Below are 24,522 nucleotides of genomic sequence, written 5' to 3'. Positions count from 1 at the left end.
AGGATATCTCACTTTGTGCAGTGGAGAGAATCTTAAAAAAGCTTTGTGGCAGTCAGGGTTTTAGAAGTGAAATCCTGTTTTAACTGTACTGAAGCAGCTGCTGAACAGACACATGTGGGGGTCAGTGGTGCTGAGGTCGAGAAACCTGGCCCTCCCGTAGCATCTGCTCCGCAGGCCTTGCAGGAAAACCTAGAGTCTTCAATCACAGACCCAGTGATTCCCCTCGGCTATTTTCCTACATCTAAAAAGGTCACTTGAAGGTCAGTATTTCATCTGATCTTGCAAGACGGAAAAGCCCAAGGTTTAACCTAATTTCTCCCCCAAGTTCAATGTCACATGATGATGGGAAATTGCCTTGTCTGAGATTGCGAGGCCAAGTGCTACGGACCATCTGGGTGACCATGGACAAGCCACCTGTCCTCTAGCCCTTCAGGAAACTATGGGCAAAAGCCAGATGAGATGAACCCCAAGCCCAGAGACGTCTAGCGAGAAATGACTGTAACCACCTCTAGCCTCCTCTTCAATGAATATAAAGTAGCGAAGAAAAAGCTATCTCTGACCCAAAGAGTCCTTTTCAAGTCGAAGAATAAAGTCCCCATTTTTAATATAAGTGACATGGTTTTAGTCTATACCTGTGACTCTCTATCAGGGTTCCTTTGTCCCCTTGGGAGTATTTGGCAAGACTTTTTGTTGTTGTTCCAGCTGAGGGGGTGCTACTGGCATCTAGTGGGGAAAAGCCAGGCATCCTACCATGCACAAAGATTTATCCAGCCCCAATGTCAATAGCGCCAAGGTTGAGAAGCCCTGATGTGTACTGATAAGGAAAAGCAACATTTCTCAACTGTAACACATCGTCCATAGCACTTTCTGTTTCTTAACGGTCTAGAAAGCTGGGCTAAGCTGATTATACACTTGGGCGGTGTCTACATTGACCCATCAAAACATACTTGTTATGAAGCCACCAGGGAATACTGCTTTCCAGATTCAGCAGATGTGAGACACAAAACATCCTGCTCCTTTAGAAAGAGTCAAGTTGGGGGAATACTTGCTAAACGCCTAAGATTTTTCTTGACAACTCTTCTTGCTCTTGTTTTTACAGAGTGGCTATTCCTGGGCTATTTGTCAAATAGACCTTATCTCCTGTAATATCATCTTTTTTTTCTGTTTGGTGTGGTTTTTGAATTCCAGGCAGACCAGGCCCGGTATAATAGTCTTGGACAGACATTCTTCCTGTCTGGGGTATTTTCTTCCTGTCTAGGGTATTTTAGTTACGGCCCTAAAGTTTGCAAAATGTTCTTTTTTTTTTTTTTTTTTTTCTGAAAAGATATTCTTGAAAATCAATAAACTTCAGAGGATGGAAAAAGCTGATCAGTGCCTTTTTAAGATACGGGGATTTCCTTGGGAGAATAAGCATAATAACTCAATCCCAAATAAAATGGGTTCAGAGAGCAGGCCCTCAGCCTTTACATGGAGCCTACGGTCTAGGGATTGTCCTCGGGAACCCAAAAGAAAATTGAATATATCAGCCACGAAAATAAACAATGGCCCATCACAAAGAGGAAATTAGGCAGTGGGCCTAAAATAATGTTTAACTAACTTTGCATTCCCTTCTGCCCCCATTTTGCTGTACTTCTGGGGCATGTGTATTTGGGGGGTTATTAGGCAGAGCTATTTGCTGTTCAAAAACATCTGCCTGCATTTGTTTAGCTGAAGAAGTGAGATGCAAGGCAGTGGGGATACCTTGATATGAAAGGATGTTGGTAATTCTGAGCAGGGCTAATAAGCATTAAAGGAAATTTTTTTTTCTTTTTATGGCTGCACCTGCTGCACGTGGAAGTTCCCAGGATAGGAGGTCAAATTGGAGCTGCAGCTGCGGCCTACACCACAGCCACAGCCACACCAGATCCACGCCCATATCCACGACCTACGCTGCAGCTTGCCACAACACCAGATCCTTAACCCACCAAGCAAGGCCAGGAATCAAACCCACACCCTCCAGAACCAATGTTGGGTCTTTAACCCACTGAGCCACAATAGAAACTCCTTAAATGCAATTTTTATGCTTCATCATTTTTTAAAATATGGCCAAGAGTAAAATTTTAGAAAATCTATGATGAGCATGTCCTGTATTTCCTGAAGCATTCAGTAGACCAGTGTGGTTTTGTCAATGTATAGCAAACATCGTAGCTACTCTCCTAATTTCTAAGTATTGCGTTTTTATTTTTACCTCACGGTGTATTATTCTTTCCCGTGCAATTTCTTTAACCATCGGAGATGTTCCAGACAATTTTTTTTTGCTCGTTTTTTTTTTTCTTTTTTTGCATGACCTACAAGAAAAGAATGCCTTAACCCAAACCCACTTTCACTGGCCTTTTTTTTTTTTAATAATTTTTTTTATATTCCCACTGTACAGCAAGGGGGTCAGGTTATCCTTACATGTATACATTACAATTACATTTTTTCCCCCACCCTTTCTTCTGTTGCAACATGAGTATCTAAACAAAGTTCTCAAAGCTATTCAGCAGGATCTCCTTGTAAATCTATTCTAAGTTGTGTCTGAGACTTGTCACTGGCCTTTGGTTGTGCTGTTTCCTCCTCTTGGAACGTTCTCCCCAGGTCATCAGCCTCCCCAGTCAACGTCATTCGTTCCCTACCAGCTCATCTTTTCCAGTCTGGTGAACTCCTATCCATCCTTCAAAACTCAGTTCAAATATTATTTTCTTCAGCCCTCTCAGGAAGAAGTTGGTATTCTTTCCAATGTACTACCATAGGATAATTATTATGTTGCCTACTTATTTTCATTGATGAGATCCTTGAGAATAGGAAGGTCTTTGCCCCTCTGATCTATTTTGACTTTGTGTATCCGAGAACTCGTACAGTGCCAGGTTCAAAGTAGGCGATCAGCATGTAAGTATTAAATAAATGAAGGCATAAGGAGCAGGTGGATAGGTGGATGGAACTGGGAAATAATTCCTCTCTCTGACATCCTTCCTCCGCTAATTTGTAATGCCACTTCTGAGACACACCAAGTCTCCAGGTATGTGTGATTTGGTTTCTGACCTTTCCACTCTGTACCACTGGTCTGTTTGCCCATCCTGCATGGTGTTTTACTTTCGTTAACTCTGTAAGTCTTGATATAAGGTCAAGATATATGCGTTTTCTACATTCTTCTACTTATTCAAAATTAATAGGGCTATTTCTTTGAGCTCCATTCTTTCGTACAGATGGTAGGGGCGTCTTGTCAAGTTTTCTGAAAACCACCATGGAGACTTTGATTGAAATCGCATTGGATTTAAAGGCTCATTTGGAGGATAATTGATATATTTATAATATTGAGATTGCCATACATGAATACAAAAGATCTCCTTATCTTTGTCATTAATTAGTTTATAATTATTGTTGATTTTTGCTGAGGTTGTGAATGGAGTCTTTAATTTTTTATTGTTTAACAACATGATTTATTGCTGATAGATAGCAATGCTACTACTGGTTTCTTCATATTGCTCTTATTTTTATGGCCACACCTGCGGCATATGGAAGTTCCCAGGCTAGGGGTGGAATCAGAGCTGCAACTGTGAGCCTACGCCACAGCTACAGCAATACCAGATTTGAGCCGCATCTGTGACCTACACCACAGCTCACAGCAACCCACTGAGTGAGGCCAGGGATCCAACCTGCTTCCTCATGGATAGCAGTTCTTAACCCACTGAGCCACGGAGGGAACTCCCATATTGCTCTTATATTAAGCAAACTTGATGACCTGTTTCTTTCTTCCAGTCACATATTATGGGTTCCTTTATCTCGTTTTATTATGTTGGCTAAAACCCTGCAGGGTAATGCCCAAAGGAAGGCATTTGTAGCAGGCAGCCTTATCTTTCTGCTGACTCTAAAGGAAATTAAAGTTTTATCATTAAATGTGATGTTTATTATATGTGTATCATAGATATCTTTAATTAACCATGTTTAGAAGAGTCCCTCGATTCCTAGCATGCTAGGTGCTATTACTTTGAATGGATGGGGACTTTTATTAATTGCTGATATTCTAACTTTTAAAATGATTTTGTGATTTCTCTCTCTTGTTTGGGTTATTGTGTGAATTCTAGTAATACGTCAACAACCCCAAGTCCCTGAACTAAACCCTTCTTGGTTGTGACATTTAAACCTGATGCTACTTTCAGTAGGATTTTAAAAGGATTTTTACGTTCATGTTCATAATTGAAATTGATGTCTAATTTTACTTTTATGTACCATTCTTATATGGTTCTTGAGTTAAGATTATATTAGCTTCATAAAGTGAATTGTGGAGCTTTTCTTCTTTTTTTCTCCTCTCTGCTCTGTAATAGCCTGTATTGGCTAAAGATTATGTGCCTTTGAGAAATTTGATAAAACTTGGAGTTCCCATTGTGGCACAGTAGTTAATGAATCCGACTAGGAACCATGAGGTTTCGGGTTCGATCCCTGGCCTTGCTCAGTGGGTTAATGATCCGGCGTTGCTGTGAGCTGTGGTGTAGGTCTCAGATGTGGCTCGGATCCCACGTTGCTGTGGCTCTGGTGTAGACCGGTGGCTACAGCTCTGGTTAGATCCCTTAGCCTGGGAACTCCATATGCTGTGGGAGCAGCCCTAGAAAAGGTAAAAAGGCCAAAAAAAAAATTAGATAAAACTTAATAAAATCATTTGGTATCGGTGAGTATTGAGAGGAGATGTTTTACTGCAGATTTAATTCTTTGATGGGTATAATTGAATTTAGGTTTCTGTATCATTTTGAGTCATTTTTGATAATTTATATTCTTTAAGAAAATCACCCATTTCACATTACTTTTAATTCTGTGGGTACAAAGTTAGTATTCTCAAGGTTTTTGTTTCTACCATTACCACATCTGCACTTATGTCCTCTCTTTTATTGTTGTGCCTTTTTTCTTGATCCATTGCTCAAGGTTTGCCTATTACATAAATCTTTCTTAAAAACCACCTGTTTTTAATCCTTCTTATTTTATTTTTCTATTTCATTATATTCTACAATAATCTTTTTTGTTTCCTTATTTTACTCTCTGAATCTTCTATGTCATCTTTTTCATCCCGTTTTTAAGTCCTCTGAAATTAGTCATCCTGTTACTGTTTTATAGACAGAGCTTGGTTAGACTAGCTCATGTTTCCCAGTTCTCTTGCTCACCATGGCTTCTTGAATCCTGTCCTTTCCCATTAGGTTTGGTATGTTTCTTAACAGAAGTTATGTTATCCCTTGGAGTTCCCATCATGGCTCAGCAGTCATGAACCAAACTAGTATCCATGAGGATGTGGGTTCAATCCCTGGCCTGCTCAGTGAGTGGGTTGGGGATCTGGTGTTGCCATGAGCTGTGATGTAGGTCGCAGATGTGGCTCAGATCCCATGTTGTTGTGGCTGGGGCATAGGCTGGCAGCTGTGGCTCATATTTGACCCCTAACCTGGAAACTTCCATGTGGCACAGGGGCAGCCCTAAAAAAGGGGGGGGTATGTTCTCCCTTAGCATATCTTTGAGTGAGGATGTATGAATGGAAACTCTTGGCATTTGTCCGAAAATATCTTATTTCACCCTTGCTTTTGGACGACAATTAGCTATATATGGAAGTTAAGTTGGCAGTAATTTTCTCGGAGCACTTTGATGAAATTGTTTCATGATCTGCTTGTCTCTTTTTTGCTGAGGAGAAGTTGGTTTTCATCCTAATTCTGTCCTTTTGCAGGTAACCTGTTTTTTTAGGATCTTGCTTACCCTTTGGTATCCTGGGATTTCCCTGTAATCTATAAAGTTCTAGATTATTCTATCAATCAAGTTTGAGACATTTAGATTTTCTTAATCTGAAGACTTTGTGTCTTTTATTAATTTTGGAAAAATCTCAACTGTTTCTCTCTTCCATATATGCCCTTAACCTCATCATCTCTCAGCTTCTCAGAATCATCACTCCTTTGCTTCTCTCTTCTGCATCTCCATTCCCTTCTACCTATATCAATCCTATTGACAAGTCAACATGCCCTAATGCCTCCCATCTTTTTTTTTTTCTTGTTTTATTATTTTAGTTTTTTTCCACTGTACAGCATGGGGACCGAGTTCCTCTTACATGTATACATCCCCCCCCTTTGTTTTGTTGCAATATAAGTATCAAGACAGAGTTCTCGATGCTACTGAGCAGGATCTCCTTGTAAATCCATTCCAAGTTGTATCCAATAACCCCAACAAACTCCTGATCCCTCCCACTCCCTCCCTCTCCCCCTGGGCAGCCACAAGTCTATTCTCCAAGTCCATGATTTTCTTTTCTGTGGAAAGGTTCATTTGTGCTGTATATTAGATTTCAGTTATAAGTAATATCATATGGTATTTGTCTTTGTCTTCTGGCTCATTTCACTCAGTATGAGAGTCTCTAGTTCCATCCATGTTGCTGCAAATGGCATTATGTCATTCTTTTTTATGGCTGAGTAGTATTCCATTGTGTATATATACCACATCTTCCGAATCCAATCATCTGTTGATGGACATTTGGGTTGTTTCCATGTCTTGGCTATTGTGAATAGTGCTGCAATGAACATGCGGGTGCATGTGTCTCTTTTAAGTAGAGTTTTGTCCGGATAGATGCCCAAGAGTGGGATTGCAGGGTCATATGGAAGTTCTATGTATAGATTTCTAAGGTATCTCCAAACTGTTCTCCATAGTGGCTGTACCAGTTTACATTCCCACCAGCAGTGCAGGAGGGTTCCCTTTTCTCCACAACCCCTCCAGCACTTGTTATTTGTGGATTTATTAATGGTGGCTGTTCTGACTGGTGTGAGGTGGTATCTCATGGTAGTTTTGATTTGCATTTCTCTTATAATCAGCGATGTTGAGCATTTTTTCATGTGCTTGTCGGCCATCTGTATATCTTCCTTGGAGAAATATCTATTCAGGTCTTTGGCCCATTTTTCCATTGATTGATTGGCTTTTTTGCTGTTGGGTTGTATAAGTTGTTTATATATTCTAGAGATTAAGCCCTTGTCCATTGCATCATTCGAAGCTATTTTCTCCCATTCTGAAAGTTGTCTTTTTGTTTTCTTTTGGGTTTCCTTTGCTGTGCAAAAGCTTTTCAGTTTGATGAGGTCCCATGGGTTTATAGGTCCCATTGGTTTATTTTTGCTCTTATTTCTATTGCTTTGGGAGACTGACCTGAGAAAATATTCATGAGGTTGATGTCAGAGAGTGTTTTGCCTATGTTTTCTTTTAGGAGTTTGATGGTATCTTGTCTTATATTTAAGTTTTTCAGCCATTTTGAGTTTATTTTTGGGCATGGTGTGAGGGTGTGTTCTAGTTTCATTGCTTTGCATGCAGCTGTCCAGGTTTCCCAGCAATGCTTGCTGAATAGACTTTCTTTTTCCCATTTTCTGTTGTTGCCTCCCTTGTCAAAGATTAATTGACCATAGGTGTCAGGGTTTATTTCTGGGTTCTCTATTCTGTTCCATTGGTCTGTCTGTCTGTTTTGATACCAGTACCACACTGTTTTGATGGCTGTGGCTTTGTAATATTGCTTGAAGTCTGGGAGAGTTATGCCCCCTGCTTGGTTTTTGTTTCTCAGGATTGCTTTGGAAATTCTGGGTCTTTTGTGGTTTCATATAAATTTTTGGACTGTTTGTTCTAGTTCTGTGAAAAATGTCATGGGTAATTTGATAGGGATTGCATTGAATCTGTAGATTGCTTTGGGTAGCATGGCCATTTTTACAATATGGATTTTCCAATCTGCGAACATGGAATATCTTTCCATTTCTTTACATCTTCTTTAATTTCTTTGATTAAAGTTTTATAGTTCTCAGCATATAAGTCCGTTACCTCCTTGGTCAGGTGTATTCCGAGGAATTTGAGTTTTTGAGGTGCAATTTTAAAAGGTATTGTATTTTTGTATTCCTTTTCTAATATTTCATTGTTGGTATACAGAAATGTGACTGATTTCTGAATGTTAATCTTACATCCTGCTACTTTGCTGAATTTATTAATCAGTTCAAGGAGTTTTGGGGTTGAGTCCTTAGGGTTTTCTATATATAGTATCATGTCATCTGCATACAGTGACAGTTTGATCTCTTCTCTTCCTATTTGGATGCCTTTTATTTCTTTTGTTTGTCTAACTGCTGTGGCTAGGACTTCCAAAACTATGTTGAAGAGCAGTGGTGAGAGTGGGCATCCCTCTCTTGTTCCAGATTTGAGTGAAAGGCTTTCAGTTTTTCTCCATTGAGTATTGTATTTGTGGTGGGTTTGTCATAAATGGCTTTGATTATGTTCAGGAATGTTCCCTCTATACCCCCACTTTGGCAAGAGTTTTGATCATGAATGGGTGTTGGACTTCATCAGATGCTTTTTCTGCATCTATTGAAATGATCATATGGTTTTTGACTTTTCTTTTATTAATGTGGTGTATGACGTTGATTGATTTGCGTATGTTGAACCATCCTTGTGAACCTGGCATGAACCCTACCTGATCATGGCGTATGTATCATTTTGATATATTTTTGGATTCGGTTGGCTAAGATTTTGTTGAGAATTTTTGCATCTATATTCATCAATGATATTGGCCGATAGTTTTCTTTTTTGGTGGTATCTTTGTCTGGTTTTGGAATTAGGGTGGTGGTGGCATTATAGAATATCTTTGGGAGTGTTCCTTCTTCTTCAACCTTTTGAAAAAGTTTATGGAGGATGGGCACCAGATCCTCTTTATATGTTTGGTAGAATTCGCCTGTGAAGCCATCTGGTCCTGGACTTTCATTTGTAGGGACATCTTCAATTTCAATTTCATTTCTAGTGATTGGTCTGTTCAGTTGGTCTGTTTCTTCTTGATTCAGTTTTGGCAGGCTGTAAGATTCTAGAAAATTGTCCATTTCTTCCAGATTGTCAAATTTGTTGGCATATAGTTGTTCATAGTATTCTCTTATGGTTTTTTATATTTCTGCAGTATCTGTTGTGATTTCTCCCTTTTCATTTCTGATTTTTTTTATTTGGGTTCTTTCTCTCTTCTTAGTGAGTAGTCAGGGGTTTGTCAATTTTGTTTACCTTTTCAAAGAACAAGCTCTTGGTTTTATTAATATCCTCTATTGCTTTTTGAATCTCTATTTTATTGATTTCCTCTTTGATCTTTATAATTTTCTTCCTCTGATGACTTTAGGTCTTTTTTGTTCTTTTTCTAATTCGTTTAGGTGGAGGGTTAAGTTGTCAATTTGAGATCGTTCTTCTTTTTTGAGGAAGGCCTGTATTGCTATGAATTTCCCTCTGAGCACTGCTTTTGCGGCCTCCCATAGATTTTGAAAGGTTGTGTCTTCATTATCGTTTGTCTCAAGCTATTTTTTAATTTCCTCCTTGATTTCCTCCTTGACCCATTGGTTTTTTAGTAGCATGTTGTTTAGTCTCCATGTAGTAGGTTTTTTCTCATTTCTTTTCCTGTGGTTGATTTCTAGTTTCATACCATTGTGGTCAGAGAAGATACTTGAAATAATTTCTATGCTCCTAAATTTGTTGAGGTTAGCTTTGTGTCCCAACATGTGGTCGATTCTTGAGAATGTTCCATGTGCACTTGAGAAGAATGTGTATTCTGATTTTTTTGGATGGTAGTGTCCTAAAGATGTCAATTAAGTCTAACTTTTCTATTGTTTCCTTTAGGATCTCTGTTGCTTTATTGGTTTTCTGTCTAGAGGATCTTTCCATTGGTATGAGTGGGGTATTAAAGTCTCCTACTATGATTGTATTCCCATCAATTTCTCCCTTCATGTCTGTTAATATTTGTTATATGTATCTGGGTGCTCCTGTATTTGGGGCATATATGTTGATGATAGTAACATCCTCTCCTTGGATGGATCCCTTAATCATTAAGTAGTGTCCTTCTTTGTCTTTCTTTATGTCTTTTGTTTTAAAGTCTATTTTGTCTGATAGGAGTATTGCAACTCCTGCTTTCCTGTCATGTCTATTGGCATGAAATATTTTTTCCCACCCCTTCACTTTCAGTCTATATGTGTCCTTTGTCCTAAGGAGAGTTTCTTGTAGGCAGCAGATTGAAGGTGTTTGCTTTTTTATCCACTCAGCCACTCTGTGTCTTTTGATTAGAGCATTCAGTCCATTGACATTTAAGGTGATAATTGATAGATGATTACTTATTGCCATTTTAAACCTTGTGTTCCAGTTGATTCTATGGTTCTCCATTCTTCCTTTTTTTGGTTGGATGGTCTCCAATTATTTTCTGCTTGAGTATTTTTTTTTTTCATTTTTCACAATTGCAATGTTTGGTTTTGCCATCTTTTATTTTTAAAAAGTCCTCCCAGGGCCCACCTCATATCTCCCTGGAGCTATCTTGTTGCTCTGCAGGACATCACAGCCAAACTTCTTAACAAATTTTCCTAAACATTTCTCCACTTCCATGCTTCCATTTATCCTTCAGTTCTCTCGAGTACAACTTCTGCCCTTGCCTTGACAATCCAAAGACACTGCTCTTTCCCAGGTTTCCAGTGACTTCTCTACATCTGAATCAAAATTCAGCCTTCATTTAATTGGATTTCTTTCCAGCAGTCAACCTGGTTGGCCACTCCTTCCCTAAGACATGCTTCACCTCTTAGCCTCTTAAATGCTTTACTCTCTTGGTTCTCTCCAATGTTGGAGCACTGAGGGCTTGGAATTAGGCTCTATTTTCTTTATTGTCTACTCTCTGTCTCTAATAGTTTTTTTGGTTGTTTTTTTTTTTTTTTAATACAACAACATGTAAAAAAGATCATACACCGCAACCAGGTGGGATTCATCCCGGGTTCACAAGGACGGTTCAACATATGCAAATCAATCAACGTCATACACCACATTAACAAAAGAAAGGTAAAAAATCACATGATCATCTCAATAGATGCAGAAAAAGCATTTGACAAAGTCCAACATCCATTCATGATAAAAACTCTTACCAAAGTGGGTACAGAGGGAACATACCTTAACACAATAAAAGCCATTTATGACAAACCCACAGCAAATATAATACTCAATGGAGAAAAGCTGAAAGCCTTCCCACTAAAACCTGGAATAAGACAAGGACGCTTACTCTCACCTCTGTTATTCAACATAGTACTTTTTTTTAATCTATTCATACAGTGTTTAAATACCATTTATTAGGATGGTCAAATATATACCTCCAGCCCCCACTCCTCTGAGATACTGAATTGCGTGTGACTTTCTGCCTGACCCTAACACTTGGAACCTCAGCAACATTTAACCTTAAAGTGCTCAAAGCTGAATTCTTCTCTTTCTCCCAAAAGAATGTCTTCCATATATCAGTGAATGCATCGCTATCCACCTGTCAAATGGCATCACTGTCCACTCCTCACTCCTGTCTAGGAGTCATTCTTGATTCCTTTCTTTGTCAAAGACCCACATTTATTCTGCTATCAAGTCCTTTCAATTCTCTCTTCAAAATATATCTTGAATTCACCCACTCCCCATCTCTACCTCCAGCATCCTGGTCTTGACCTCTGTTGTTTCTCAACTAGAAACTACTATCTACTCCTTGAATCTTTCTTACTATTACGAGTCTCTTAATGTTTCTTATTATTGCAAGTCTCCTTTCCATTTTCAGCACTGTGGTCAGAACATCTTTTTTAAAACATCATCTTCCTACTTAAAGGCCTTCAGGAACTTCCTATTGGACCTCAGTTACAACCAAATCCACACTCGTTAATAAAGGCTTCAAGGCCCTGTCCTGCCTTCTCCCTCATCCCAATGCTTCTCTCCCTCCCTCTGGAGCTTTGGCCATCCTGGCCTTCTAGTTCCTCTGTCACACCAAGCTCGTTTGCTCCTGCAGAGCCCCTGTAGATTCCTTCCACCTGCAGTGCTCCCCCGAGTGTCCACACCAGACTGGCCCCTTCTCTTCCTTCAAGCAGCTCAAGGTCACCTTTCAAAAGAGGACTTTCTGACCATCGTGAATAACAGCAGGGCCTTTCTTAAATCTCTCTAGTGGCAGCCTTATTTCTTCTTTTATAGCCCTTTTCACATCATTTTTTTTTCATTGCTTTTTTTTTTTTTTAGATATTTTAATGATCATGTGATTTCCACGGTATATTAACAATCAACTTTGTTGCCATCATTAACCAGCAGTTCCTTTCAAGCATTTCCAGTAAAATATTAAGAAACCTTTGATTGTTAAATCTGTAAAATGTTCAGCTTTCAATAGGACACTTTACTGAGAAATTCTTTCAGTGCTACACTTCAGCTGAGTAGGCCTCCCAGTGAATCACGGCATTTTGGCTCCAAGACGCAAGCGCGCCCTCGGACGGATTCTCTGCCTTCCAACAAAGGGGTGCTTTGTCATATCTTAGTGTCCTTTCCTTGCAGCATGATTCTCCATTTTAGTAAAAAGAATTCTGACAGGTTTTTAGTGGTGGTGTGTTTTTTTTTTTTCCATCATGTTTCAAAGCAGAAATAGTATAATGGGGCGCTTTGCATGTGATAAACTGAAAAGACCAAAAGACGATGATAACTTAGTTTTATTGCCTAGAAACCATGGTCAGAAGTTGGTCTTTTTTGACTGGTTAATTGCATACTTTCTCTGTCTTGATAAATCTGTGAGCGCCCTTAGGAGGGAACCGAGTCTGCATCATGTGTCAGCTTCCGTATACTCAATTACTGGCATAGCTAAATAAATGAAGAACTCAAAGTGGTGCTGTTTTTTCCTTAAGCTGGGCTTTGTCGACCATCTTCCCAAATTGTGAGCACCGCTGTCATCCTGCCTAAACAGGCCTCTACAGGCCTCCCAGTCTCTTAAAAAAAATACTGTCCACATGTCTTTTGCTAATGGAAGTTTACAATTTGGAACATCCTTATATGAGCCACCCAGTCTCATAATATTTGAATTTCATAAAAATTCAAAACCTCTTTGCATAGATTTATATGCCCTCAAATAGACAGCCTGCGATGGTTTCTGGCTTACCACAACCACAGTTGCTTTCCAGGAATCCCCTAGCTTTGCTTCATGAAGTCCAGTGGTGCCAGAGAACATGTTATTTTGTTTGGTTTTTGTTTTCAGTTGTGATTTAATACATGGCCCTGTCTCCGGAGGGCCTGTACCTGAATAGAGATAAGACCATCCTTACTCCATGATGTTCAGAATATTTCACAAATAACTTGGACACCAGCAAATGAGGCTGGCACCTTAGCCATTCAGAAGGCCAAGGCTGTGCTTCAACTCATGCAGCCATAGGCCACACACGGGCATGGTGAGTGCAGACACCTCTCTGGGGAAGGCCCATCTATAGACCCTATTAGAAGCTTCCATGTTCACCCAATTCCCTCACTTTTAAAAATGCCTTTTCTGGGGAGTTCCCATTGTGGCTCAGCAGCAATGAACCCAGCTAGAGTCCGTGAACACATGGGTTCAGTCCCTGGCCTTGCTCAGTGGGTTAAGGACCCGGCGTTGCCGTGAGCTGTGGTATAGGGCAAAGATGTGGCTCAGATTTGGCATTTCTGTGGCTGCAGCTCTGATTCAACCCCAAGCCTGGGAACTTCTATATGCTGCAGGTCCAGCCCTAAAAAGACGACAGATAATAATAAAATGCCTTTTCTGGAAGTGGCTTAAGGCCTTGGAACCTTTGATTTATCCCCTAATCATATCTTACTTATCCCTACCTGGATATTCTGGAGATAGGGCAACTTTGGTCAAAAGGCTACAGTAACTGAACTTGCTTAGCTAAATGCAGGTTATAGCCACCAGCTCAGGCCTTGTTTGGTGCACCAAGAGCCTCATTCCTTAGCTGATGGTGTGGCCCTATAAGCGTCCTGTTTCCCCATGTTCCTTTCTAGCTCTGGTTCAGGGCCTGGAGGATCAGTGGAGAATTTTTAAAAAGCAAAGCACTTCTGTTTTCTCCAGGTCCGCTTGCAAATTGGCCTCGCTGGAAAGAAAAAGCCCAGTGAAGGAAGCTGACTCCCTCTCAGGCTTTGGTTTCTCAACGTCATCTATTTGTTTCATGTCCAAGGCCACCTGCTTCTGAGTGACTGAATTTTCTGACAGTTTTCTTCTTTTGGGCTCCTAGGTCCACACGTTCCGAGGCCCGCACTGGTGTGAATACTGTGCCAACTTCATGTGGGGCCTCATTGCCCAAGGGGTCCGGTGCTCAGGTACACATGGAACTTTCTTTATCTTTTTCCATTTACACAAAGTGCCACAAGGTTGAGCTGGAGGGCTTCTCTCCAGAGCTGGGAAACAAGCCCAGCATCACTCCAAGCTGGGAAACTCATCTAATTCAGGAGTCTAACTTTCTGGAAGATTCATGGCATCTCTGTGCTGAATGGAGAGACTGCTCTAGATGGTGCTAGAATGAGAAGGAATATCTCATGTTTGTACAAGAAAAGAAAAATACGCAAGTGCATGTATTTTCTTGGGCACCTTCCTGACACCCCAAATAGGCAGTTGTCCTGAAAAGAAAAAGAAATCAACTCCAGTGGAATCACATAGATGGAAAAGCCAGATTGCTTTCCCATCCCCACTTTACTATGAATAAGTAGGGCTCAAAATCATAATATTAGTGAATACTTACCACATCCCAGGCACTGAGCTAAGCCCTTCCTGTTTATCATGCCATTTAGCCTCACCAGCAATCCTTGGGGAGGACACACTTATTCTCCCCATTGATTAGATGAGGAAACTGAGGCTTGTTGATCACTGTTAATTGCTCTTGGCCACACAGTAAGTGATGGAACATTGAGTTGACTCCAGAGCCCATGCCTAGTGTTTTTCTGCCATCAGATTAGCAGTGAAAATATACACCTTGGTTTTGATATCACATCTTTTGAAAGCGCCTTGAAACCCTAGGTGTTTTTCCACCTAGAACTGGAGGCACACACCCATTGCTCATAGCACACAACACATCTTATTAAGATGCATTGAACAAAACAGCAGAGAATTGCCAAATTAATGTGTAACCAGCTTCCTAATTCATCATGCCGCACTTTTTCTGGCAAGCAGTTCTGGCCGGGAGCAAGAACGGCCTCCTGTGATACATTGATTGGGTTTCCACACCAACAGCATGATTGATTTCTTCCTTGCCAGTGTATGATGTTAAAAAATAATTCTTATGAAGCAGTTAAAATAAAATAACCTCTAACACTACATTAAGATGATCTATTTCCCCATCCTGCCCATTTTGGTTCATCAGGTCATGGGACCTTAAATCCATTCTCTGCCCGGAAAGGGCTATTTCGGCTTCTACTGTGAGGATGCAGCAGTCACGGGTGGCGATACCTGGATGCTTGCAGGAAACGCTCATGTCATGTTGGTTAACGCTACCCACCCCCATCCCAGATGATGAGACACGCAGTAAACATGGGGTTGGAGGCGGCCTCCCCAGAAACGTCCCAGATACCCTGGGTTACCGCAAAAGGCTTAGGTACCAAGAGTTACAAAGCATTCCACAGCTCAACCACTGAGCAGAGAGGTAGAATATCCGAATTACTCTGTGGTCATTAATTCAACTTGGCCAGATTATACCTACCAAAAATATCCCTAATTGCTGGTCTTATCCAATTTCAGCTGGAAATTGGTCCAAAGTCAATATTATGAGAACAAAACTCTGGGATTCAGTCTGGCTGTGAACAGCAACTTTCTCTGGGATAAAGGGGCTTGGGTTTTTTTTTTTTTTTTTTTCTGTGTTTTTTTTTTTAAAAAAAATAAAACAGACTCTAAGGCTGTAATGTTTCTGTTCTCCAGTGGCCACTCTTTAGCCTCACACTTCCTGTGAGCAGCAGGAAAACTGATCATTAAATATTAAGACGAGCCATTATTACCTCTCACCTCTCCAGATTTTACACATTTTAGATGTTTTTAAAATTAACTAGACTTTATAGCATATAGAATTGTTAGTTTGCAAGAACTGAATATATTTGTTATAAAGCATCTTTATTTTAATAAAACATTCATATTTAACTCGACATAAACACACCGTTGCTTCAGACCTGAAAAAGCAGTTTATAAGGAGATTGAAAATGGAATGATCATAGAATCCAGCAATTTCGCTTCTGGGTGTATACCCGTAAGAACTGAAGGGAGATACCTGAACAGGAATTTGTACACCAGGCTTATAGCAGCATTGTTCACAAGAGCCAAAAGATGTAGAAACAACCCAAGAATCCATCAGTGGATGAATGGACAAACAAAACTAGCTATACATGTACAATGAAATGTTATGGCAAATGGAATGCTCTTTGGGAAATGATCCTGGCTACAATACAAATGAACCTTAAGGACATTAAACGATGTGAAATAAGCCCATCACAAAAGGACAAATACTGTATGAGGTGTCTCGAGCGGTCATACTCCTAGATGCTGAAGGTAGAATGTGGTTACCAGGGGCCGAGGGGAAGAGGGTCTGGGGAATTATTGTTTAATGGGTACAGAGTTTCCCTTTTGGAAGACAAAAAATGGTTTGGAGATGGATGGTAGGAATGGTTGTATTCAGTGTTTTAAGGTACTTAATGCCACTGAACGGTACACTTGAAAATGGTTAAAATGGTGAATTTTATGTATATTTTACCACAATCTTAAAAATTATTTTAAATGAAGTTTGTAAGAATTCACAACTGGTAAAAAAAAAATTACTAATGAAATAACTTAAGAATATCTGGGCAGGTATCCCTCTATTTTTCTATCGCCATATTTGCAGTCCTTCTATTTAATATTCATGTAGTACTTGCCACACTTCAGTCTTTACATATATTATTTGATCCTCACAAGAACCCTAGGTGCTGATATCATCCAGACAAGAAAACCATTCTCTTTAGTTCAGTTCACCGACATTTACATTCACCAAATAGATCTATCAGATGTCGCTGAAGTTTACTTGAGCTTTGTAGAATTTCTCACGATGATAATGTAAGGTCATTAGAACTGGTTTGGGGAATTCTCTGGTGGCCTCACCGTTAAGGACTAGTTTTGTTGAGACAGACAGACCTCAGCCAGTAAACATTATGTGAAAATCATGTAACGATTCTCAAAAATCATTTTTTATGATTTTACAAATGTTTAGATCCTCTCAAATCCTTGGGATGGTTGTGCTTTTTTTTTTAAGCAACTGATTGCAATGTTCATTATCTTGTGTATGTATATGTCTATAAAGTATAAAATGATATTGGCATTATTCTTTACACCTAGAAAAACAATCAGCGTTGGAAGGTACTTGGGACAGACACCAAATCAACTTTGAACATCTTCGGCATTAAATTTTTATTCTTCAGAATGTACACTGTGCCTTGTTATTGTTAGAGAAATTCCATCAGTGGATACCAACTGCTAATAAGGCTTTTAATGTGTTCATTGAACTTAAAAGCACCTTTCCAGCTTTGGAGCTTGATATGAGCTTTATAAATAATTAATCTCCTCTTCATATTACATGGCATTGTTCCAGATTGTAAACTCTCGGGCACTCCCACCTGTGTCCATTCGGACAGTGTTTCCACTCACAGGTGTCAAAATAAGGCAAGTAGAAAGGCAAATGGCCAACCCAAACTGCCCAACAAGGGGGACAGGAATGGAAAGTATGGGCAACTCACCGGGAAAACACAAGAGTATGCCACTGGTGGTGGGTCTCCCAAACCAAAGATCAGAGGTTCCTACAGACAGAGTAACCTTATCAGAAGAGGAGAGGGAAACAACCTAGCAAAAGTCCTGGGTGCCCTCTATGAGCGTGATTTGCTCTGGGAAGCCAAACCCCAAAGCCCTCTTATGGACCCAAAGGGTCCAGTCCCAAAAGGGTGGGGGGAGGGACACAGGCAACCTAGTTAATTACTGAAACTGTCTCAGCGAGATGTCCTATTCCTGTGGCCCAACGACAGAGAAGGCTTACTGAGAAAAATGGACTTTTATAAGTTTTGTGAGTAAAGAGAGATTTTAAACTCACCTTGTGGACAATATCCCCTCTAAATAGGGGATGGCTGTTCAGACAGAGACAGCAAACCCTGCCGGTGTTTTCATTTTTATTTCTGGTAACATGTCATTTGTGCTGACCTTCGACAAAAGGGCCAGGCAAGGCTAATGTGGTTTCTTTGTTTACAGACTGTGGGTTGAACGTACACAAACAGTGTTCCAAGCACGTTCCCAACGACTGCCAGCCTGATCTCAAGAGGATCAAGAAGGTGTACTGCTGTGACCTCACGACACTGGTGAAGGCTCACAACACGCAGAGACCCATGGTGGTAGACATATGCATTCGGGAAATTGAAGCAAGAGGTTCGGGAAAGACTCCTTATGAGAGTGATTTTATTTTTACTGTTTATTTTTACTGTTGTCAGGGAGACTTTCTTCTAATTGTTAAATTGACTCTCCACTATTGATCTTGAGGAAATGGTCTGCCAGGCACACACACACACACACACACACACACACACACACACACGGTCCAACCCACTACATCAATTTATTTTTCGTACATAAACCATGCCTGTGTGCATTTAACACATGCTTGTTAAACACTTATTATATGTTACACACTGAGGATATAAACGTCATATTTTTTACCTTCAAGAAATTCATTCCATAATAGGCAGAATTAGGGCAGGGCAAATAAGTCAATGCTTCGAGTGCATGTATCCAAAGCACCATGGAGGAATTCCTGTCGTGGCTCAGTGGTAACGACCCTGACTAGGATCCATGACGACGAGGGTTTGATCCCTGGTCTCGCTCAGGGGGTTAAGGATCCTCTGTTGCCCTGAGCTATGGTGTAGGTCACAGATGTGGCTCAGATCCCTCATTGCTGTGGCTGTGGTAGAGGCCAGTTTGACTCCTAGCCTGGGAAATTCCATATGCCACGAGCATGGCCCTAAAAAAAAAAAAAAATGGAGTCACAGAGGAAGACATTTTCTTATCTGAGCTGAGTTCAGGAAGAGTTTATGGTATTGGTGAGGTTTGAGTCAAGTCTTAAAAGTTTCTAGTAAATAAGAATTTGTTGGTCAACACATATATTTTCTACCATATAGAAATTCACTCCTGGTGTTGACTCTGTTTATTCCAAAGAGGAGAGTTAAAAATTGAAATGATCTAGTCATTGAAAATTGAGAAGGCAAGGAAGATAGAAATGCTTCAAAGAAAAGGTTGTATTAGGCTTGAGCCATCTTTCCTTTGTTTGTGCTTTGTTTTGGCCACTTTTTCAGTATCAAAATGTTCCACGATGTGGTGAATAGAGTCTTGTTGGGGAGAACGTGGATTGTTGGATGTAATTTGGATAATTGAAAGGGCTTTTTACCATGGCTGCCACGTACGTACCCTTGCCACTATAGTTGATATGCAGTATTATGTCCACCTTGGCTTAATATATTCTACAGGTGTTTAATGCATTCGCCAACTATCCCATTCTTTCCAAACAAAACAAAAGGAGACATCATAGCTTGTTGTCCCAAACCTTTTAGAGACAGGAAATGATTTCCCCCTTCCATGCAGGATGAAAACTCTAGCTATTCTGTTCCCTTAAGACTCACTCATTTCATCTCAGATGGCAAGAAATGCCTCCTGCCTTTTCCCTGCAGTGGCTGTCAGAGCTGGGTGAGGCTGCTGATGCAAGGGCTGAGCTGGGTAAGAAGTGAGGAGGATGCCCTGACTCTGGGAGCATAGCTCTGGGACCTCCTGTTTGGAGGACTCTGTGATTTGGGGTCAGATCATCAGCCTGTCCAGAGCCTGCAATCAGGACTCCGGAGAAGTGGGATCACCCCATAGCGCTCCTCATCAGAGACTATTAATCATTCAGGCTGAGTTTTGCTACTATGTCGAATGGGTTCATGGGGAGCACAGCACTAAGCATGTCTAGAACAGCAGCCGGAATGGCACAAGTTAGGAATCTAGGCCAGGAGAGTCACAGCAAAGGGACTGGAGCTACGGGCATTAGAGGCCAGTGTGTGTGAGCAGAACTGGAGAAAGGGCTGGAGGAAACTCGTGTGACCCTCCCATTCCCAGCTTCGTTGCCACCACTGCCAACATCATTCCCCATCTTCCATCCATAGCAACTCCTCATTGTTCTCCAAATGTTCTTATATGGACAGCTGTTTCTGCCTATTGTGGTAGAGTGAGAAGATCAGCAACTTGAAGGTAGATTCCAAACCATTTCTCATGCTGGTTTGGGTTAGTTACTTACTCGATTTCAATGTCTAGTTCCTCACCTTTCACGTGAACAGAATCCATTGTACCTCATAAGGTGGTTGTGAGGGTTAAAATGAGTTGATCCGTATAAATGACCTAGTACAGGGCCCAACGTATAGGACTCAACCCTAACTCCACCTCCAAATCTGTGTGTCTGACCAATGGACCTCACCCATATGTTTCAGTGCTGTCACAGAGACCCCAAATAACAGTGTCTTCAACAAGATAGAAATCTCTCTCTCTCTCCAGCAGCCGTCCAGGGCTGGTGGAGCAGCTCCCCAGGGGCAGGAACCCAGGCCCTGCAATTTGTTACCCTTGTTAATTGAGAGCCGCCCTCATCTGCATAATCCCAGAAGGCCAGCACCATCTCATCTGCATTCCAACCAAGAGCAAAGGGGCACGCTCTTTCTCTTCAAGTCCATGACCCAGGCGCTTCTGCTGTCTTCACACTGGCCAGGATTTCATGGCCTCTGCAATGGGTGGTGTTCTGAAAACCAAAGGTTTCATCACAACCAAAGAAGGGGAGAACTAACACCGGAAGGGGAGCTGGTACCTTCTGCCAACTCTGGCAAACTCCAACTCATTCTTTGTGACTTTCTTCAAGCTCCTCAGTAAGACCTTCCCCACAGCCTCTATCAGAAGGCAGGGCCAGTTTTCATGGCAGTGTATGCTTACGTGCACCGCCAACCGGAACAGGATGACACCAGGTCTCATCTCGTGGGTCAATTCACTTGATCAATACTGGCACCTTAAACAACTGTACTGAGATGAATTCTGACGCTGAGTGGGGTACAATGGGAGGGGAAGCTGGGGTCAGCTGTCTCCGATGGTCACAGGAAGGGGGGCAGTATTTATGTCATCTCTGATGCAGACTTAATGCTGACTCTTATATACTGGATAGTATACATGAAAAACAGGGACATTTATTAGTTATCAGGAGTTTGCCAGCATATACTGTAGCAGCAGTAGAAGCTATTTATTTGCATATTTATTATTGTTGTAGCTCTAGCTTCCTAGTAGCTAGTTTTTGACAAGATCTGAAATTTTATCCTCCATCCCTTCTGATATATTTTAGGAAGGTAGCTAGACCTTAGGACATATCTTAACACATCAATAAGATTTAGCAGCAGAAGCTACATCTTTTTCTTAGTCTAAATATACAGTGATCAAGTTTCCAGAATTGGAGTTTCAATTGTGGCTCAGCAGGTTAAGAACCCAGCGTTTCTGTGAGAATTCAGGTTTGATCCCTGGCCTCCATCAGTGGGTTAAGGATCCGAGGTCGCAGATACAGCCTGGATCCAATGTTGCTGTGGCTGTGGTGTAGGCCAGCAGCTGCAGCTCCAATTCAACCCCTAGCCTGGGAACTTCCATGTGCCACATGTGTGGCCATTAAAAAAAAGTTTCCTGAATCTTCATTAGAATTTTCCTGCATCTGTTTATATGATCATTTATTTGAATGTAGAACAATTAAACCAGCCATGTTTAATGAAACATTTAACATGTTATATTTATGATTAAATACATAAGGCTACAAATTTGGAATAGTTCTAATAAAATCAGAATAATATGTACCCCACACATACATACTTGTATTGTGTGCCTAGCACAGTGCTGGACACAGTATGGTACCTAGATTAAGATGATGCTGGGGAGAAAGCAGGTTGCTATAGTGAAATCGCCTTCAACAGTCAGAAGAACAAAGGAAGCAGGAGACCATGGCTGATGAGAATTTGTTTTTGTTTTTTGTCTTTTTTAGGGCCACACTCATGGCATATGGAAATTCCCAGGCTAGGGGTTGAATCAGAGCTGAAGCCGCCAGCCTACGCCACAGCCACAGCAACTCAGGGTCTGAGCTGAGTCTTTGACCCACACCACAGCTCATGGCCATGCCAGATCCTTAACCCACTAATCCAGGCCAGGGATTGAACCTGTGTCTTCATGGCTACTTGTTGAGTTCATTATCACTGAGCCATGACAGGAACTCCAAGAATCTTAAACATGGGTTCACTTTGCAAAGCCAGGCAGGAGGAAGACCAGATCGCTGAGGTCTCCATTGCAAGCAAATAAAGACAGAAACCGAGATGGACAAGTTCAAGTTCTGCCATGGCAGTGTGTGATATATTAGAGTACTGATGATATTTGCTCATTTCCTGATAGTACACAGTGTAGACAGGAACTTAGATTCTTTTTTAGATGTTTTGGGAAGCTGAAGTCTATCTTTCTCTCTCTCTCTTTTTTTTTTTTTTAAACAGGATTAAAATCAGAAGGCCTTTATAGAGTCTCTGGATTCACTGAACACATCGAAGATGTCAAAATGGCATTTGACAGAGGTAGGCTCGCATTTTCTTGAGTGTCAAGTGACTTATCCTGAGCATCTTCTGTTTTGGAACCAGATTTTGTTCGTAGTGGGAATGGGGTTTTAGAGCTACTGAGAGCTGTGCTTTAGGAAGCCAAGGAGCAACAGTTTACAAATGCTGTTCTCTCCTTCTCTAGGGAAAGTGGTTTTTTTGTTTGTTTGTTTGTTTGTTTGTTTTTAAGCCATGGACAGTTGACCACTTGGGGAAGTGAGTTTAAACTACTACTTGAATGAGCAGACAGCATTTGGTGCTATGGAGAGTCTTGACTTGGTTGCCCAGCATCTATGGTCAGTCCATATGGCATCAGGGTGCCTCCTGCATCCTGTGTCTCAGGATTCCACTGATTCCTCTCCTTTTCCCACTTCTCCAAAGAATAGAGCTTGGGGTTGGGAGTACCCTCAGCATTGAAGCAGGGGAAGCGGGTAGAAGTTTAGGAGGTGACTGCTTGTGCTCTCTATGTCTGTGATATATGTCCTCTAGGCCATATTCCTAGGTCAGATATCAGGAGCCAAATTGGGAACTTATTCAAAATACAGATCACCAGTGCCCCCCTCATGCAAGAATCTGAGCGAGTCCAAGAATCAGTTTTCTGTTGAATGTTCGAAATAATTCTGGTACCACCAGTCAAGAGATGGAACCTCTAGCTTACTAGATAGGACCTCCCCAGCTCTGTCAAGTAGTAGACAAGGTCTCTGAAGATCTAGCTGCCCTATCTGTTCAGGCTCATAGTCAGTTCCTCCTCTCTGTGTAGTTGGTACCCCAGCAATACTGAAACACACCCTATCTCTTTTCAAGAACAAGCCCCTGGGCTTGCTCTGTCCATCTAGAATGTGTTCCCACCTCTGCCTTACCCATTAATCAGGCGTCAGCTCAAGTCTTTCCTCTTTCATGACTCCTTCCCAGTCACCCCAAGCGGACATGAGAACTCCATTTCCTTTTCCACCGTCCCCTCCCCATTTCCACACGTCTCAGAATAGCGATCTTCCCATTTCCTCCCTATCATGGAGCTGCATGCCTGACTCCCAGTCTAACTAGAGTTATTAGAAGGGAGTACAGTTGACCTTCTGAATTTGCGGGTTCCATATCCACAGAGTCAACCAATCATGGATCAAAAATACTTGTTTTAATTCCAGAAAGTTGCAAAAAGCAAAACTTGAATTTGCCACATGCTGGCAACTATTTCTGTAGCATTATGTTATGTTACATTGTATTAACATTATTCACATAACACTTACTTTGTATTAGGTATTGTAAATAATCTAGAGATGATTTAAAGTATAGTGGGTGATATGCATAGGTTATATGCAAATGTTAAAGCATTTTACACAAGAGATTTGAGCATCCATGGATTTGAGTATCCGTGTGGTGGGAAGTTCCTAAAAGCAACCCCCTACAGATACTGAGGGACAACTGTATGTCTTTTCTTCTTTGATTCCCTAGGGCCTAACAGTGCCTGGCACATGGTAGAGTCTCAATAAATGTTTGTTAAATTTGTAAATAATGGGACCATATGGTGTATCTGCTTGCACTTAACTGTTTTTTGTATATTAGGAGCATTTTTCATCATCAGAACCAACTTTGCTGAAGCATTTTTTTTTCTTTCTTTCAAGTCTCTATATAAAAGAAAATGCTAATAGTCCCTGTATGATTGAGACATTTTTTATCCAAAAAAATATATAGACTGTGACAATTAAATTGGACCGATATGTACTAATAGTAAAACAAAAGGTCAAAAAATGTCTTCAAAATGATTGTAAATATCAAGGGTAGTACAAATAGTAATGTAAAAATATAACGTGATCTATACATGAGGGTAAGTTAGTTTCCCAGAATAAAGTCTTAGGGACTAATGCAGTGAAAAGAAACTTCAGTAAGCCTGAAACAGACATAGAACCTAAAAATATTTAGCCATTATTTTATACAGGTGATCTTCAAATCCAGGTCCAAAGAATACTGTATGAGAGCTTCTCGATTTTTAAATTTTCAAATTAGATTGTTATTCTATTATGAACTTTTGTGTCTAGAATGTAAATGACTGTGCTA

At 40.8% G+C, this 24,522-nt stretch overlaps 2 protein-coding genes across 2 annotated transcripts in view; one reads left to right on the top strand and one right to left on the bottom strand.

Moving 5' to 3' along the window:
- The window catches only part of LOC146395043 (uncharacterized), a 178,992-nt gene that overhangs the window by 5,101 nt on the left and 149,369 nt on the right, over window positions 1-24,522 (bottom strand). The gene's annotated exons all lie outside the window — the stretch shown is intronic.
- The window catches only part of CHN2 (chimerin 2), a 299,981-nt gene that overhangs the window by 268,155 nt on the left and 7,304 nt on the right, over window positions 1-24,522 (top strand). Inside the window, exons 8-10 of the mRNA XM_003484050.5 lie at window positions 14,037-14,121; window positions 18,050-18,223; window positions 22,375-22,452. Of these exons, the coding sequence (XP_003484098.2) occupies window positions 14,037-14,121; window positions 18,050-18,223; window positions 22,375-22,452 (337 nt within the window). The remainder of the gene's footprint in view (window positions 1-14,036; window positions 14,122-18,049; window positions 18,224-22,374; window positions 22,453-24,522) is intronic.

This window comes from Sus scrofa, chromosome 18, assembly GCF_054392235.1.
Source record: "Sus scrofa isolate SSC_HxYL_T2T_F1_AM1 chromosome 18, Sscrofa_HxYL_maternal_Yorkshire_Landrace_v2.0, whole genome shotgun sequence".
Taxonomy (NCBI): domain Eukaryota; kingdom Metazoa; phylum Chordata; class Mammalia; order Artiodactyla; family Suidae; genus Sus; species Sus scrofa.
Note: the sequence above shows the minus strand (reverse complement) of the source record. Positions and strands in the feature narration are given on the sequence as shown.